The sequence below is a fragment of the Haemorhous mexicanus genome, chromosome 7, assembly GCF_027477595.1.
Source record: "Haemorhous mexicanus isolate bHaeMex1 chromosome 7, bHaeMex1.pri, whole genome shotgun sequence".
NCBI lineage: Eukaryota > Metazoa > Chordata > Aves > Passeriformes > Fringillidae > Haemorhous > Haemorhous mexicanus.
Genome location: NC_082347.1, coordinates 38,213,004 through 38,228,075, shown reverse-complemented (window position 1 = coordinate 38,228,075; position 15,072 = coordinate 38,213,004). Strand labels below are relative to the sequence as shown.

Here is a 15,072-nt window from a genome sequence, read left to right as displayed (position 1 = left end):
ACAGATAGCAGTTCCCCCTTCCTTTATTCCAAACTCCTCCTCTATTTGTTTGGTACTTTGGACATTGGGCAGACCGGCTATATGGCGCCAGAACATTATTTTATTAGAAATACTTGTATGGAAGTCTTGTTCCATTCGCAGAAAACGCTCTGTGGAAGAGCTCAGGATCTCTCCCACCCTTTTATCCTGCTGTAGCAGCTGAGGGGGGTACACAGGGATCCATCCCCCCGGAAGGGCTGTTGGAGCGCGTTTGTGGGGTGAGAAGCGGCTCAGGCCGTGAGGGTGAGGTGGGACACGGCCGAGGAGCGGCAGAGCCGCAGCGATACTTGCTCGCCGATCCGGCAGCGATCTTGACTCGCCCAGCCGGCAGCGATCTTTGCTTTCCGATCCGGCAGTGCTCTTCGCTCGTCGATCCGCCTGCGGGGGAGGCTGGGCCGGGCGCGGCGGCGACGGCTGCAGCCGGGCGGGGGAGCTGCGGGGCTGCCGGAGCCATGCCCGCCGCCGTGGTGGAGTACAAGGGATGGAAGGAGGGCTACGGCTGCGGCTACTGCGGCGCGGCGCGGGGGAAAGTGTCCGCGGGTGAGCGGGGTGAGCGGGGCCAGGGGTTGGCGGCCGGGCCGGGCCGGGCCGGGGCTCGGGGCTCCTCCGGCCCCGCCGCGCTGCCCGCGCGAAACATGGCGGCGGCGCCGCTTCCTGTGCGCGCCGCCCGCGCTCCGCCCGCAGCAAAGATGGCGGCGGACGCCGCTTCCGGGTGGCCTGGGGCTATGAGTTGAGGCAGGCGGGGATGGCGACGGGCGGCGGCTCCCCGAGCATCGTCGAGTTCTTCGGCGGGGAGGATGGCTACCGCTGCGGCTACTGCAGGAGCGACACCGGCAACCTCTCCCACGGTGCGGGCGGGGCGGGCTGGGAGCGGGGCCGTCCCGGGCTGGCCGAGAAGCGGCGGCTGCGGGCGCGGGGCCGGGGAGGACGGCCGGGGGCTGCTGCCGAGCCGCCGCCTGTCCCGACCGCCCAGCCGGCAGCTCGGAACGGCTCCTTTGGCCCGGTGCTCCCCAATGAGCGTGACAGAACTGAGCAGCGATTCTGTGTTGTTTTCCTTCTGTATTTCTGGGGAGCGGGAGGTGCAGAGGGGAACTTAGCGCTGGTGTGGTCAGAGAAATATGGTTAACTGCATCCCAGGATTTGTGTTGGGCTTAGGATTTGTACATTTAATGTGGTTATTAAAATCAGTAATTACCATATTTAAGAATATGTAAGTCATCTATGCATAAGTGGCCATTAGCTACTCAGATTTGCAGTAACGGCAGAATCACAGGATGGTTTGGGTTGGAAGGGACCTTAAATCCCACCCAGAGCCACCCCTGCCATGGCAGAGACACCTTCCACTGTCCCAGGCTGCTCCAAGCTCCATCCAGCCTGGCCTTGGGCACTGCCAGGGATCAGGAGCAGTCACAGCTGCTCTGGGGACCCTGTGCCAGGGCCTCCTACCCTCACAGCCAGGAATTTCTTCCTAATATCCCATTTAACTCTGCCCTCTGGCAGTGGAAGCCATTCCCTGTGTCCTGTCCCTCCATCCCTTGTCCCCAGTCCCTCTCCTGGAGCCCCTTTAGGTCCTGCAAGGGGCTCTGAGCTCTCCCTGGGTTCTTCTCCTCTCCAGGTGAGCACCCCCAGCTCTCCCAGCCTGTCCCAGAGCAGAGGGGCTCCAGGCAGTTCTGCAGAGTTTGTTGTATTTTACAGCCAAGCCCCAGTCAATCAAGTGTGCTCCTGTGTTGTTTATTTCAGGTATGTGGGCACATTCGATGACAGTTCAAGATTACCAGGATCTCATAGACAGAGGATGGCGAAGGTACATTGGAAAAGAAAATACAGAGCCGTGTTGTCAGTTGATTTAACAGTTAGAATCCACATTTAAAGTTTGGATCTATAGAAACACTTATATATCCTTGAGTAATTGAACTATTTGTCCAGTGCTTTTGTAACATGACACTGTGAAACAGGAAAATATTCAGTGATTTTAGAAGGATAATATGGTCAGCAAAGAACTGAAGAACTTGTTCTTTGATATTTCATCCTGAAATGTTTTGATGTGAATTTTGTAAGACAGCTTCTTCATCTGTTTTGTAGTATAAACAAGAAAAAAACCAATGCATATTTATTGCTCTTTTCAGAAGTGGAAAATATGTCTACAAACCTATCATGAATCAAACATGTTGTCCTCAATACACAATAAGGTAAGAAACTCAAAGTACTTTTGTAAGGGATTTGACCACTTCAAACATGTTCCACCATTTGTGTTTGCTGCTTGAAATACATCATACTTGAGGAGTTGATCTACTTTTAATGATACTTTGAACAGTAAATATATGCTCTTGGGTTTGTGCACAGGGACATCAGCAGCTCTGGGATATTTTCCTGCAGGCAAATAACCTTGTCTGTAACCCACAAACAGCCCAAATAAGAGAGGCCTACATTTGTATTTTAGTAATTCTAGAGATACACGTAAAAAACATGCCATAAGGACTGATTTTATTCAGTAGAAGACAATGTAATTTCATTATCTCAAAAGTGTTGATAAAACATTTGACCACTCAGTATAAGGAAACTTAAGAAATAAATAGAGATTACAATGTAATTTTTGTAAGTGGTTCCTTAACCTTTTTTTCCCTGAAACAGTCTTTCACAAAAGAAATGTTCTTTTTGTTCTTATTTAGGTGCCGGGCTTTGCAATTTCAGGCCTCCAAGTCCCACAAGAAGGTTCTGAAGAAAATGTTGAAATTTATTTCCAAAGGAGATGCTTCAAAAGTCGCAAGTGAAGGTAAAAAACACTTGAGTGTTTGAAAACCAATACTGATATGTGGAAGGAGGATTTAAATACCTGCTTGAGTGGTCAGATGGCAAATGGGCTTTGAATTCTGTGTGTAGACCCCTGGCTGGGCTGTGCCTTGAGCACTTCAGTAGCCCAGAAGCCAGATTGTTCGGGGGCTGGGGTTATTGAAGAAAATATTTCCTTACTTTTTCCATAGACCAGCTTATTTTCCTGGGCATGTCCTCACTTTCTAGCTGGGTGCTGTAGAGAATTAGATGCTGTTTTTACTTCTGTCATGAAACTGGTAATCTGGAGAGGTCTAACTGGTGGCAGAGAAAAGGAAAAGCAAACAGAGAGGGTTTTTCCAGTCACCCTCCATTTATCCAGCACCAAACCCAGCAATTCTTTGGGTGGGTGAAACTTGTATTGATTCTGAATCATTATAATCTGCCTCTTTTGTATGTGTGGTGTGCTAGGTTTGTTTGTTGCTATTTGTTTGAAAGAGTTTATTTGTTATTTATTTGAAATATTTGACTGTCCAGTTTTAGTGGAGAAAATGAAACTGTTCTCATAAAGGAATTGATGTTCATATTTTGGGATCATAAAGGAAATTTTGTGTTCAGACTATTGCAATTGTCACTTTATCTGTGGGAAAACACTTGTAAAATTGGAAACTAGTTAATTAAGTCTTATTTTTAATTGTGGAAAGTATGAGCTGTTGTTGTTCAGAGAGAAATTGACTAATGCAGTTGTTAATTTTTGACAGAAGAGCCAATGGATTCCCATATAGAGGATGTGGCCACGTGTGATTTTCCACACAAAAGTGAGTCTCAGGTCAGTCAGTCTGATCTGACTCCCTTGGCTGTGGATCAGGCTGAGAGGGTGGAGAATGAAGATAAGGACTCAGGAGAAACAAAAGAAGAGGGGAATGTGCAGAAGGTGGAATCGGATTCTGTTCAGATCTGTGCAGACAAAGGCACCCCAGTCCCTGCAGAACCATCACATTCAGCTAAAGCTGTTCATGCACCACCCAAGCCAGGTAATTTCTGGTAGTAATTGGACTATGCTGTCATCATTTCACATCTTCTTGAAATCCCTTCTTTTTATCTTGCTTAGTAAATTAATAATTGTTTTGTTTTATTCCCTGTGCTCCTCCCAGTGTATGGAATTACAGCATAAAAATGGAGAGGTGCTGGGTGTTACTTGTAATACTGTAATTTATATTTTGTTACATGAAAAAGTTATATTTATCTCCTTTTCCTCACCTTCAGTAAGACTGAATCTCCAAGATCTGAAACTATAGAGGGGAGATTCAGATTAGAATTTTTTTATGATGAGGTTGGGGGTACCCAGAGCAGCTGGGGCTGCCCCATCACTGAAGTGTCCAAGGCCAGGTTGGATGGAGTTTGGAGCAACCTGGGACAGTGGAAGATGTCCTTTTAAAAGTCTCTTCCAGCCCAAACCATTCTGTGATTCAGTGGCTGCCTTCTCTTGGGACATGGGTGATTTCTGGCAGGAAGATGGTAAGGGGTGGGTAGATAATTTATTGAAGCCAGAAAAAATATATTTAAGGTATAATTGCTGACAGACACTTTGTGGCCCAGAGGCTACAGGTAAGGCAGCCTTGTCTTACAGATCTTGTTTCCCATTTTGTGTAGCCTGTTCTGGCAAATAAAGGGAATTTCCTTCATTGTGGTTTACTGGTACATGGTAGGGAAAATCCTGCTGGAAACTTGTGGCTTTAGAGTTTCTGCCTGTGTTGGGACATCCTAATAAGTCCTGATTTCACTCACCTGTTGCATGTTGTGCCTGTATTTAGGAGAACAATGTACTTCTGTCTCTTTCTGTAGCATTGCTGATTTCAAGTGAAATACTGTTTTTTCCTTAATAACCACTCATTCCTATTGGATCTGATTTTCACCAGCTTAATAAACAATTTTTGCATCTAAATAAAAGGAAAGTTTTCAGAAATGCTTGATCAGAGAATCAGTAGTGTTGCATAGAAATATTGCAGAATTTTTAAAAGTGTATTTTGTATTTTGGTCTTATACAAACCTTTACAACCCTTATATAGTTTATTGTTTATATGAATTTTATTGTGCAAATTTTCAAATTTTCTTGTTTTAAATATTAAATTAAAAACTTTGGCCTATGTAAACTTAGTATTGGAAAGAAATGAAGTGGCTGTTGACAGCAGATGGCAGACTTGGGTAAAGAATAGGAGTGTAAAAACCTGCCAGTGCTTTGGAAAAGGTGAGGTAAGGTCTTCACTTAGGTTAAGAATAGCTTTGACTCAGACTTTAAGGACTGGAAATACAGATAAGTAACACTGTAGTGCTTTTCAGGAAAAAAAAGTTTAATTTTACAGAGCAGAAATATTCATTAGTGTGCCTCTTTCTGGTGTTTTTAAGGATAGAAGTGAATAATAAGTGCATCAGAAGCTTATTTAATTTTTATTTTTTTTTTAATGCTAGCTGGTGTCACAGGTCAAATTTAGTTTAAAATTTTCCAGATAGAAAAATGTTTAGTTTTCATCTTGGAAAATGTAGACTTAGTCAGTAATAAGATTGTTTAATTGCATTTTTATTCCTTTATAAACAAAACAGGTCATTGTCCTCTAGGAATAATGGTCTGTTTCTGCACAGTTTCAGATAGAAAAGAAGGTTTGCTTATATCTGTGTAGGCAATTCTTCTGCTTGAAGAAGTTTTTCTTGCTAATTTACAGCTTGCAGAAGATAGGAGACATGAAACAGATCCCGATACAGATGAAGTACTCATTCTTCAAATATATCATGAGAGTTTTAAATAAACTCTTCCTCTGACTTGTTTGCCTGAGGACAGGTCACACAGTGTCTGTGATTGCCTCATGTCTTGGGATCTGTGTTGCTTTACAACTCACAGTTCTTGTGTTAGCAAGGAACAAATGGATCAAGGTGGGAAATAGTGCAGGGGTTTGACTTCTCCTTTTAGCAAATGCCACTTCACAAATAGAATTCTATAAATGACTGATCTGCTAAAGATAAACTCCAAAAAGTGAATTTATTGATTAAAACAGACAATCTGAAGGTACTTTTAAGCAAAGATGCAAACTTCTATGGCCTTTTCCATAATAGCATTGGCAGCATTTCTACATCCTGCCTATGGATTCCAGGTGAGAAAAAAATAAATGCTTTATTTTGGGGTGTGTGTCTTTACAGGAGTTTGTGGTGTAGCCACACACTCACACACATGGGCTTTGAATGCAGAAGACCAATTCTCTGTGATTTTTGTGGTTGTATTTCAAGTTTTTAAGCACACCCTTGGCTTTGGGATGAAATGGTCAAGGTGACTCCAGATTAGTGCTGCGGTAAGAAGCTGTGGAAGAATCACTGTGTTAGCATGGCATCAGGTGTTGGTGGTTGTAAATGTGAAAGGCCATGCTGAGTTCAAGCACAGGCTGCAGTAAATGGTGATTTTAGCCATTTCCATCCAGTGAGGAGGTGAGAGCTGTTTGCTGTCAGGTGTTTGACTCCTTGCCTGTGCCCTTGCAGGGAAAGGGGCTGATCTGAGCAAGCCCCTGTGTCGGAAAGCAAAGGACATCAGGAAGGAGAGAAAACTCCAGAAGCTCCTGCAGAACCAGATGGGCACAGCAGAAGGCTCTCAACTTCAAGGAGATCAAGCTTTCCTCTTGCAAAACTCTAAATCTAAAACAAACCAGCCTAAAAACATTGAAGACTTTGTTTTTGTCCCTCTACCTGATGATGCACGACACAAATTAGAGGTAATCTCTTGTTCACTGTTGTTGGAGGCAGATGAAGGAAAGATCCAGTTAAGGAATTTTTCAAAAGTTTAGGTCTGTATTTATGTCTTTATGGGGTAGTTGTGGCTTAAATCTTGAAATATATGTGGTATTGAATGATGTATATTTATATATATATATATATAGGCATCATAGGAGTGTATATATATATATTTTTTTTTTTTTAATATAAATTACACAGCCATGGTGCAGCTGCACTCTTTTTAACCACAGGAGGGTACTCTTGTACTGCAATGTCCTAGCAGTTCAGTTACTAAAATAACTTGCAAATTAATTTTATACAGAGTGACTTGAAAAATGAAGAACTTGGAATTAACCGAGTGTTAAATAATGAGAGAAATTCACTATTTTGGTCTGCAGTATATAAATACTTAAACTACCTAAGCTAATGAAACTTGACAAGGAAGCAGTAACTTCATGAAATTAATCAGATAACAAGATAGTTGCTCTTTACACACATCATTGGTGTGTGTGTTGATGTCTTTGAAAGTGTAAAAATGAGAATAAAAAAGTTTGCTTAATACACTGGTTGCCACTACATCTGTGAGACAGTAATCTGGAAGACATTTGGACTTTATAACATTTGTTAATCATAAAACCACTCTTGTTATTTTTTCCATAAGCTGCAAAACTAACTGAATGTTTTCTTGATCGTTTTCAATGATGATACTGGAAATGAAAATATTTGCTGACTAGAAGCCACAAAATTGATCCATCTCCCTAACTCCTTCCCATTTCCTGAGGAGTTCTTTACCAGAAACATGATGGCTTTGTTTCAGCATCTTTTTAGAAGATTAGAAGCATTAAAAAAATTTTGCTCTTTGTGAAAATGGACCCATTCTGAAAATTACACTGTTTTTGAAATAATTATGACCTTAAATATTTTTTGAAAGACTTGCACTGCTGCCCCTCTGGTAGCATTCTTTTGCTTAGGGAGCAATCATTTTTACTAAGAAGAATGTTTAATTTATAGATTATATTTAAAAATTATTTCTGTGTGTTTAATGGTGATGGTGTGAAGACTGTCAAGACTGTAACTCCTTATCACAGTTAACTCATAATTGAGTATGGAAACACTGCTTCATCTTCCTATTACAATTTCAAAAGTACCTGGAAAATCCCCTTGGGATTATTGCCATAAAAATATGGGTTTTGGGTGAAGAGCAGAGATTTGAGTCTTCCAAACCTTTCAAGTATTTTTCAGTGTAGTGTGGGACTATGAGAGAATATTTTAGGTAGCACAGAAAATCTATTTAAAATATGACCTGCATACCATTTGTTGGTATTAGTTCCTAAAAATTGTGTAGTTCTTCTCTAGACATTTTAGTTAATTTGCAGTTTAAAAACCTTCTGTGTTATTCAGAGTCAATATAAAAGTCTTCAGTTGCATAAATTGAGCTGGAGGATTAGAAGACTCTTGGCTAATAGCAATTAATTTGTGATGGGCCTTGTGCAGGAGGGTAAAATTTCTCTCTGTTGTGATGTTTATGTTATGTATAAATGTATAGTCATTGCATGATATTTTAATAATAAATGTGTTTAACTTCTTCTGAAGGTGAGGGTGGTGAGATCATCTCCACCAAGTTCACAGTTCAAAGCCACATTTCAGGAGTCTTACCAGGTCTATAAACGTTACCAGATGGTCATTCACAAGGACCCACCTGATAAACCAACCATAAATCAGGTCAGAAGGCCAAATTTAATTTTATGCAAAGCTTCCCCTCCATTTCACGTGTCCTGTTTCTAGGAGAAACAAATGTGGATTTTATATCCACTGTATATTCAGGAGCTTGTAAAATACTGTATCCAATAAAATCAACATCCTGAAAGTGCAAACTATTGTTACCTCTCTATGAGTGCCACAAATATTTGGTTTTAGTTGCAGGCAGAAAAGTTGTGGATGCTGTTGGGTAAGAAATGGAGAGGGTGAGGCTCTTTGAGATAGACATGGTCCTTAAAAATACAAATCCCATAAGAACTAAATCCAGCTGGACACTCAGCCTGGTCACTGTTCTCCTTGGCTTTGGTTTGAGTGTTTCCATAAGAAGGATACAGTGAGCAGGGCCAACGTGAGCAAAAGTTTGTCACACACACAAATTGTTGGTTTAAGGTTCACCAGAGTGAAATAATTCTCTTCAATTTCAGTTTAAGCCTTTAAAAAGTAACCTGTGCACTCCATCTGAATTTACACTTGGTTGCTGCTTCCTGCAATGAATAGGTGGAGTGTAAGAGTGGATTGTCAGATGTATTACATCTCTATTCTGTAAGGAAAAAAATATACCATGAGTTTGGAGAAACAGTAAGAGTAGGAAGAACAAGTAATGGTTGAACCAGGGCAATCAATGAACGATGTGCCATTAAAAATAAAACATTTTAACAAGTCCTTGAGACTATGCAGTAAAACTAAAATTTGTAGTTGATTGTTAGATATCAGTAAAAATAGGAAGTTTCCTTATTATTATGTTTAAGGTCGAAAACTGACTTCAGAGGCTTTGAAGTGCATAGGAGATCTTTCACTAGCCTGACCTTCAGAAGCAGATTATCTGATGACATGCACTCAAAACAGAATGCTTCTGTTTCCCTTGCTCTGAAGGTGAGGTTAGTACCTGTCTCCTTTGAGGACCCCCAGTTCAAATCATCCTTCAACCAATCTGCCACTTTATTTGCCAAGTATCAGATGTCTGTACACAAGGACACACCTTCTGACTGTGGGGAGAACGAGGTACAGTTCACTGCATGCACCTTTCTGCCAACAGCTTCTTCAAATGCACACCTAGATGCTGGGAAATGCTGTCTCTTAGAGCTAATCTGAATATTAAATGATTGAAATTGCCATTTCTGAGGTTTTTTTGATGGCAAAATCATCTTCTGCTTTAAAGTTCTTTGTTACCCTTTTTATATTTCTCCCTATTTTTTTTTTTTGTGTTCTTGCTTAATTTAGCAGTTGAAGGTTTTAAAAACCTGAATTTTATTCCCATTCCATTGCTAAGCACGCTGCTCAACTGGAACTCACCTTCACAGTAGGAATAGTGCAAAAATATCTCACCAGCTGATCATCTGAGGTTTGATGAGAATATGTTGCATATGGATACCCTGCTCCTAAAAGGCTGTTTACAGAGGATGATCCTAGTCTAATAAATTAAAAATAATTTAAAATACCAGTGGGGTTCTGAGCAGCAGTTCTCCATTTCTCTGGCAGGTGGCACAACTTCCTCATTGGCAGAATTAATGAAAATGCTACCTCAGATCTCTCATTTCTATCTACTGCAGATGTGCAGCTTTATTATTGGTCAACTAGTCAGGATTTTCTCTTCCTGAGAGTGAACTATCTGCAGAAGTGAAACCTTGTAAACTGGGGCTGCTTTCCAGGTGGAATTGTAAAACCACATCATAATTTTTGGCTTTAGTTCAAGAGTGTAAGGAGAGCTGGGTTTTGTTTTTTTTTTGTGAGATGTCTGTAATGCTACTCTGGAAAGCCATAAAATCCATTTCACTTTGTTTAGTAAAATAATGGGTCTCATAACAGTAAGTAGTAGTCTCTACCCTTTTTATAATTGCTGGCCTAAGTGGCTTTAATTATAAAAATGTAAAAATTGGGGGCATGCCAAGAGAGACTGAGCTATTTACTGGATTTGTACCCAGCATTACCTGGTCAGATTAGAGACTTGATTTTTCTGCTATGATGAAAGCATTTCAGCCTGGAAAGATGTGTTAGGGACAGTCAGGTTTCCACCACCTGAAGGTGTAAAGGCTGTCCTGGGAATTGCTGTTGGAAAGAAATGGATTTTTGTTCACTGCTAATAATGTAACAGATTTTTATCCTCTTTTTCTTTATTACTTGCCATAGGGGTTTCCCTGCTTTGCTTTTATCTACTCTCTTTGGCCTCATGTTTGTGCAGGCTTAGATAATTCCAGGGGAAACATAAAAACCTTCTCTGAAGCATCTACTGAATGTAAAAACTTGGTCTGATGCTGATGGATTTGAATTTAGTTCTTTTTCAGCCTTGGTAAATCATATTTAGTGTCTATGAGACTGCCTGGCCAAGAAGGTTTTTTTATTCACAATTAGGAACTAACACTCTCCCTTCAATCAACATTTTGTATTTGGTCTCTGCAGGAAGTAAACTGAAGAATGTTTTACACAAAAATGTGTTTTCATATAGTTTAGAAGAGGGTTTTTTTAATTTTGAATTTTTGTGGGGAGAGAGTTGTCTGAGTCACTTCTGAGGTACCAAGCAGGGTAAAACTGATCCAAATTACTGAGAGGAGGGGTGGAAAATGCTGCTTGTAAGATCTCAAAACTTTTTCTTATTCCTCTTTTTCAGACTTTTTAATATATCATACACACATTATGGAACCAAGGAGTTTTTTAAGCAAAGGGAATAAAATTCTGTCCTATACACAGGACCTTTTATCAGGATAGTAAGAAGCTTTCACTTCAAACTGGCAAATATCCAGGATTTTTTCACTTTTAATTTGTACAAACTACTCTGTGAGGTTGTTGGGGTTTTTTTTAGGGAGAGTCCTGCACACTTTTGTGTTTGGAAAATTTCTAGTTTAGAAACAGTCTTTAGTTTTATATTAACACTTCATATTTAGAAACCTGCCTATATTTAAATTCAGAATCATACAAAGATTGTTATGGGACATATTAACAACTTCTTTTGGGGATATATTCTTAGATTCTTGGCATTACAATACCCTATCTGTTGCTAGGCTAGTTTAATATTAACCTTATTATATTAAAAAGCAGTTCTGAGAATCAATTTAGAATTTTGGTGGTTATTTGAAAATAACACTAATGGGAAAAACTGTAAAAATGTTCCCAATAGTAACAAAAGATATGTGAACAATGAAGCTGATTATTGCTCAGTGAGTGTGGAGGAGGCCTTTTTGCACCTCAGTAATGTAAATACAGCTTTCCAGCAGGAGTTTATGTGAGAAGGGAGAGTAGAGGATTTTCAGGGCAGGGAATTGTGGAATTGAACTTGTGGGCACTCTCTGCTTAATGCCAGTTTGAGCCCAGAGATAATTTGTGTTTTGGTGCCCTTCAGGATGCTGAGTGTCTTTAAATTTTGCCTTTTCCTCCTTTCCTTCTTCTGCTTCCCTGCTGAAGACTGCACAGCATTAATTACAGTGTGGTCATTAAAATAATTGGAGATTTTGCAGGGGAGAATCCTGCAGCACATTTTGGTGATGCAGTACTGATTCCTGACTTCTGTTTGTTCTAATAAAAAGCAAGGTGGGAACTTGTGAAGTCAACTTTTCCCCAGTTGCAGACTTGTGATGAAACTCCTTTCTATGGAAGCATCACCAGAATCTTCTGTTCCTCTTTCACTGGCAAGGAGAGGATTGGTAGAAATATATTGTCTCTCTGCCAAATATGTTAATATTCTAGGAACAGTTTAAAGTATTCCCTTGCTCCTGGAATTAAAACCATTTTAGCTTGCAAGAGAAAAAAATTCAAATTGGTTTTTATGTTGGCATAAAAGCCACAACTATTTTCTGCATAGACTTTTAAAATATTAATTATGCCATTTTTTTCTTAGTTTGTCTGGTAGAAGTTGAATTTACCCTGGAAATCCTCTCACCCCTCTCAAGAACTTTTGATCACTTGCTTCAGGAATTCAGCTTCAAAACTGACCTGGTGGTGTCTGTGCTTTGGAGTGGAGTCAATTCCTGATGTTACACAAACTTGTTGGCACTGAAGAATGTTTATGTCAGCATGTTTGTATTGTATGGAATTGGTGTCCTGAGGAAAAACATAGCAGACAATTTTCATGCTGAAGGATTCTTTATAGTACTTGCTCTTAAATAGGGCTGAGGAAAAATTGATTTTTCAGTTTTCCTCTGTGGGAGCACAAAACTTTATTAAGCTACTGTGTAAATGCATGAACATCCAATGTTTGAGGAATATATGTATTTTTATTATAGTTGTTGGAAAAAGTGAGATGAATTACAGGGAACCTGAACAGATTGTGAAGTTAAAGTATAAATAGCAATGAAGGAGTTCAGATAAAATAATGGAAATTAGGACTATAGGTGTATCCCTGTCTATTGGAGAAATTTTTCTAAGGCTGCTTTTGAATTAGCCAAGTTCTGAGCTGCTCATTTTTGGAAGCTGTTGAAACAATCTGGATTAGTGTTTGCCCCATTCTTTGCATTTCTTCTGACCCTTTATGAAAATGCTTGATGTGGCTCTTTATCTCAGGTTCAAAATGATGGTCCCATTCCCAGTATAACAGAGCTGTCTTTTTTTTTTATTATTTTCAATGGCTTTGTTTTGTTTTGCTGTTTTCTTGTTTGTTGGGTTGTTTTTAAAGCAGTGGAAGATGTAATCATGCTTAGCATGAGGAGCTGTGTCTGTAACATACAAAGCCCCCACAAATGTAATGAATTGCAAAGATTTATTTGTTTGGATTATTTCCTGGCTTAGTGGTGGTTATATTTATTTTGTGAAATGGGTCAAGCTATAAGGAAAAGAAATTAAAATCATGAAAGCTTAGAAAAACTGAGAAATGCAGACCTCTAATGAGCAGAGAGATGAGAGTAGGCTGAGCATCCTTATATTCAAATAACCTTGCTTCCCTGTGGCATCAGTGAAAGATAAGCTGGAGCATAAATTATAGAGCTGATCAGCATATCAAGAGTAAAATAATTATGCAAAAAAATCATGTGGGTGAGGGTTTGTCCACCTTTTTTTTCCCCCATTTTTCATAAGAAAAATAGTAAATGCTAATACAGCTTTGTTGTTATAATTCATGCACAGATAAATAGATAAATATGGATTTGGAGTCTATTTTTAAAATTGAGTAACTTTTAATAGTCTTTGGTTATATTTCTGGGAGAAAATGTGTGGATTAATATATGGAAGAATGACCAGAGAATAAGAAGAATGGACTTGTGTCTTGTGTAATCCCAAGATTTGGCTTTTTGGGTGATCCAATTCCACTGGATTTGTGGAAGCTGTGTAATGGCTTCTGTCTGCTTTGCTAAGAGCAGGCCTTATCTGCAAATGTTTTAACTCTTGCTCAGCACCAAAAATCCCTGTTTCTGGGTAAGAAATGCAGGGAGGGCCTTGCAGAATACAAATCACCTGGAAGATGCTGTGATCCAGCTCTACCCCAGCTTCTGGATGATTTATAAAATACCTGGAGATAGGTATTTCAGAACATTTAGATCATTTCAGATAGATATTTCAGAAGATTTTGCCCCCTGAATCTCTTGTGTTTTAGATGAAGCAATGTGATAGATGAAATTATAGGTACAGGTGTGGAGCTGTGGAGGTCTGGATCAAAGATTTTACATGAAACAAATACAGTCAAAACATTTTTTTTGGCCTTTTCATGACAAGGAGGAAATTGTTGATCCCAATGAAATAATCAATGACTAATTTGGATAGAACTGAGGGTGTCTTTAGGAGTTCTTAATGAAGTATCATCTGTCTCATCAGATGCACCACATTTCTACCCCAGTGTCAGAATTCTCAAGTCTTTTTACAGCAGTCTTTGTCTTTAGGAAACCCAGCTGAAGTGTAACTGAGACAAGCTTATGTGGCAGCTACACAAGCTAGAAAACATTTCCATAAAAATCATAAGAATTCTACAGTAGTTTCCAGAGAGAGCAAGAGTGAACAGTTTATTGCTATTGCTCCTGAAGCAAACGTTTTATTTAACTTTTCATAAGGGTTTCATAATGACAAACTTGTAGAAAAACAGTATCTGTCTGTTCCCTCTGTGAAAGTAGCTGGACTCTCTCTTTGCTTTGTGCTTAGCTAAATATTTGTCTTGGAAGAAAAGAATTTCAGGACACACAAAAGATACCCTGTTTGAAAAGGTGCAAAAAATTACTGCAATACGTAGAGTGGAGTTTTTCTTTCACCCTCCCCCCCCCCCCCCCCTTTTTTTTTTTTATTGCTTCTCAGGAATCCACTTGAACCAATAGAAAAAACTGAGTGAGTAGTCTGAGAAATGCCAAGGAGCACGTTCTGATCAGGTCCAAACTGGTATCAGCAGCCAGTTGCAAACTTTTAGGTCTCCCTAACCTAGTCTCCTCTCTTATATTCCAGTGAGAAAATGCTTAAAAATCAATAGCCTTTGTGGTTATTTTTAGCCTTCTGTACACTTTTATACAGCTCCTGGAAGCCATGGCAGAACATCTCACTGCAGTGAACTTGGATTTCACATCCTGGGAGCTCTGACTTGAGGACTTTGAATGATTATTTCTGTATCAGCCCAGTGCCTTCTGTTTATTTGTGTGGCCCTTGTGACTGCACTGCTGTGGATTCATGGATTTTATAATGATATGTCTAGAACAGCAAAAGAATTTAGGCATCCAGACAAGTAACTTGTTCACAGTCATATAATTTCAGTTCAGATTCTTTTTTCATCTCAGTTTGTATCGTCCTTGATTTTGCCACTGCAATTTCTAAAGGTAAATAATCTTTACTGTAATACTGATAAACCTCCAG

General features: G+C 39.8%; 1 protein-coding gene across 7 annotated transcripts in view; it reads left to right on the top strand.

The window, feature by feature from the left end:
- The first annotated feature begins 453 nt into the window (after positions 1–453).
- The window catches only part of ATE1 (arginyltransferase 1), a 69,446-nt gene continuing 54,827 nt past the window's right edge, over positions 454–15,072 (top strand). For 2 of the 7 annotated variants that reach the window (XM_059852105.1, XM_059852101.1), the window contains exons 1-7: positions 711–887; positions 1,780–1,843; positions 2,166–2,228; positions 2,709–2,812; positions 3,570–3,842; positions 6,334–6,563; positions 9,196–9,324. In XM_059852105.1, the coding sequence (XP_059708088.1) occupies positions 785–887; positions 1,780–1,843; positions 2,166–2,228; positions 2,709–2,812; positions 3,570–3,842; positions 6,334–6,563; positions 9,196–9,324 (966 nt within the window). In that variant the 5' untranslated portion in view covers positions 711–784. Of the gene's footprint in view, positions 580–710; positions 888–1,779; positions 1,844–2,165; positions 2,229–2,708; positions 2,813–3,569; positions 3,843–6,333; positions 6,564–8,157; positions 8,287–9,195; positions 9,325–15,072 lie in introns of those variants that run through there. The other 5 variants (XM_059852104.1, XM_059852100.1, XM_059852106.1 and 2 more) reach the window with 4 other exon arrangements.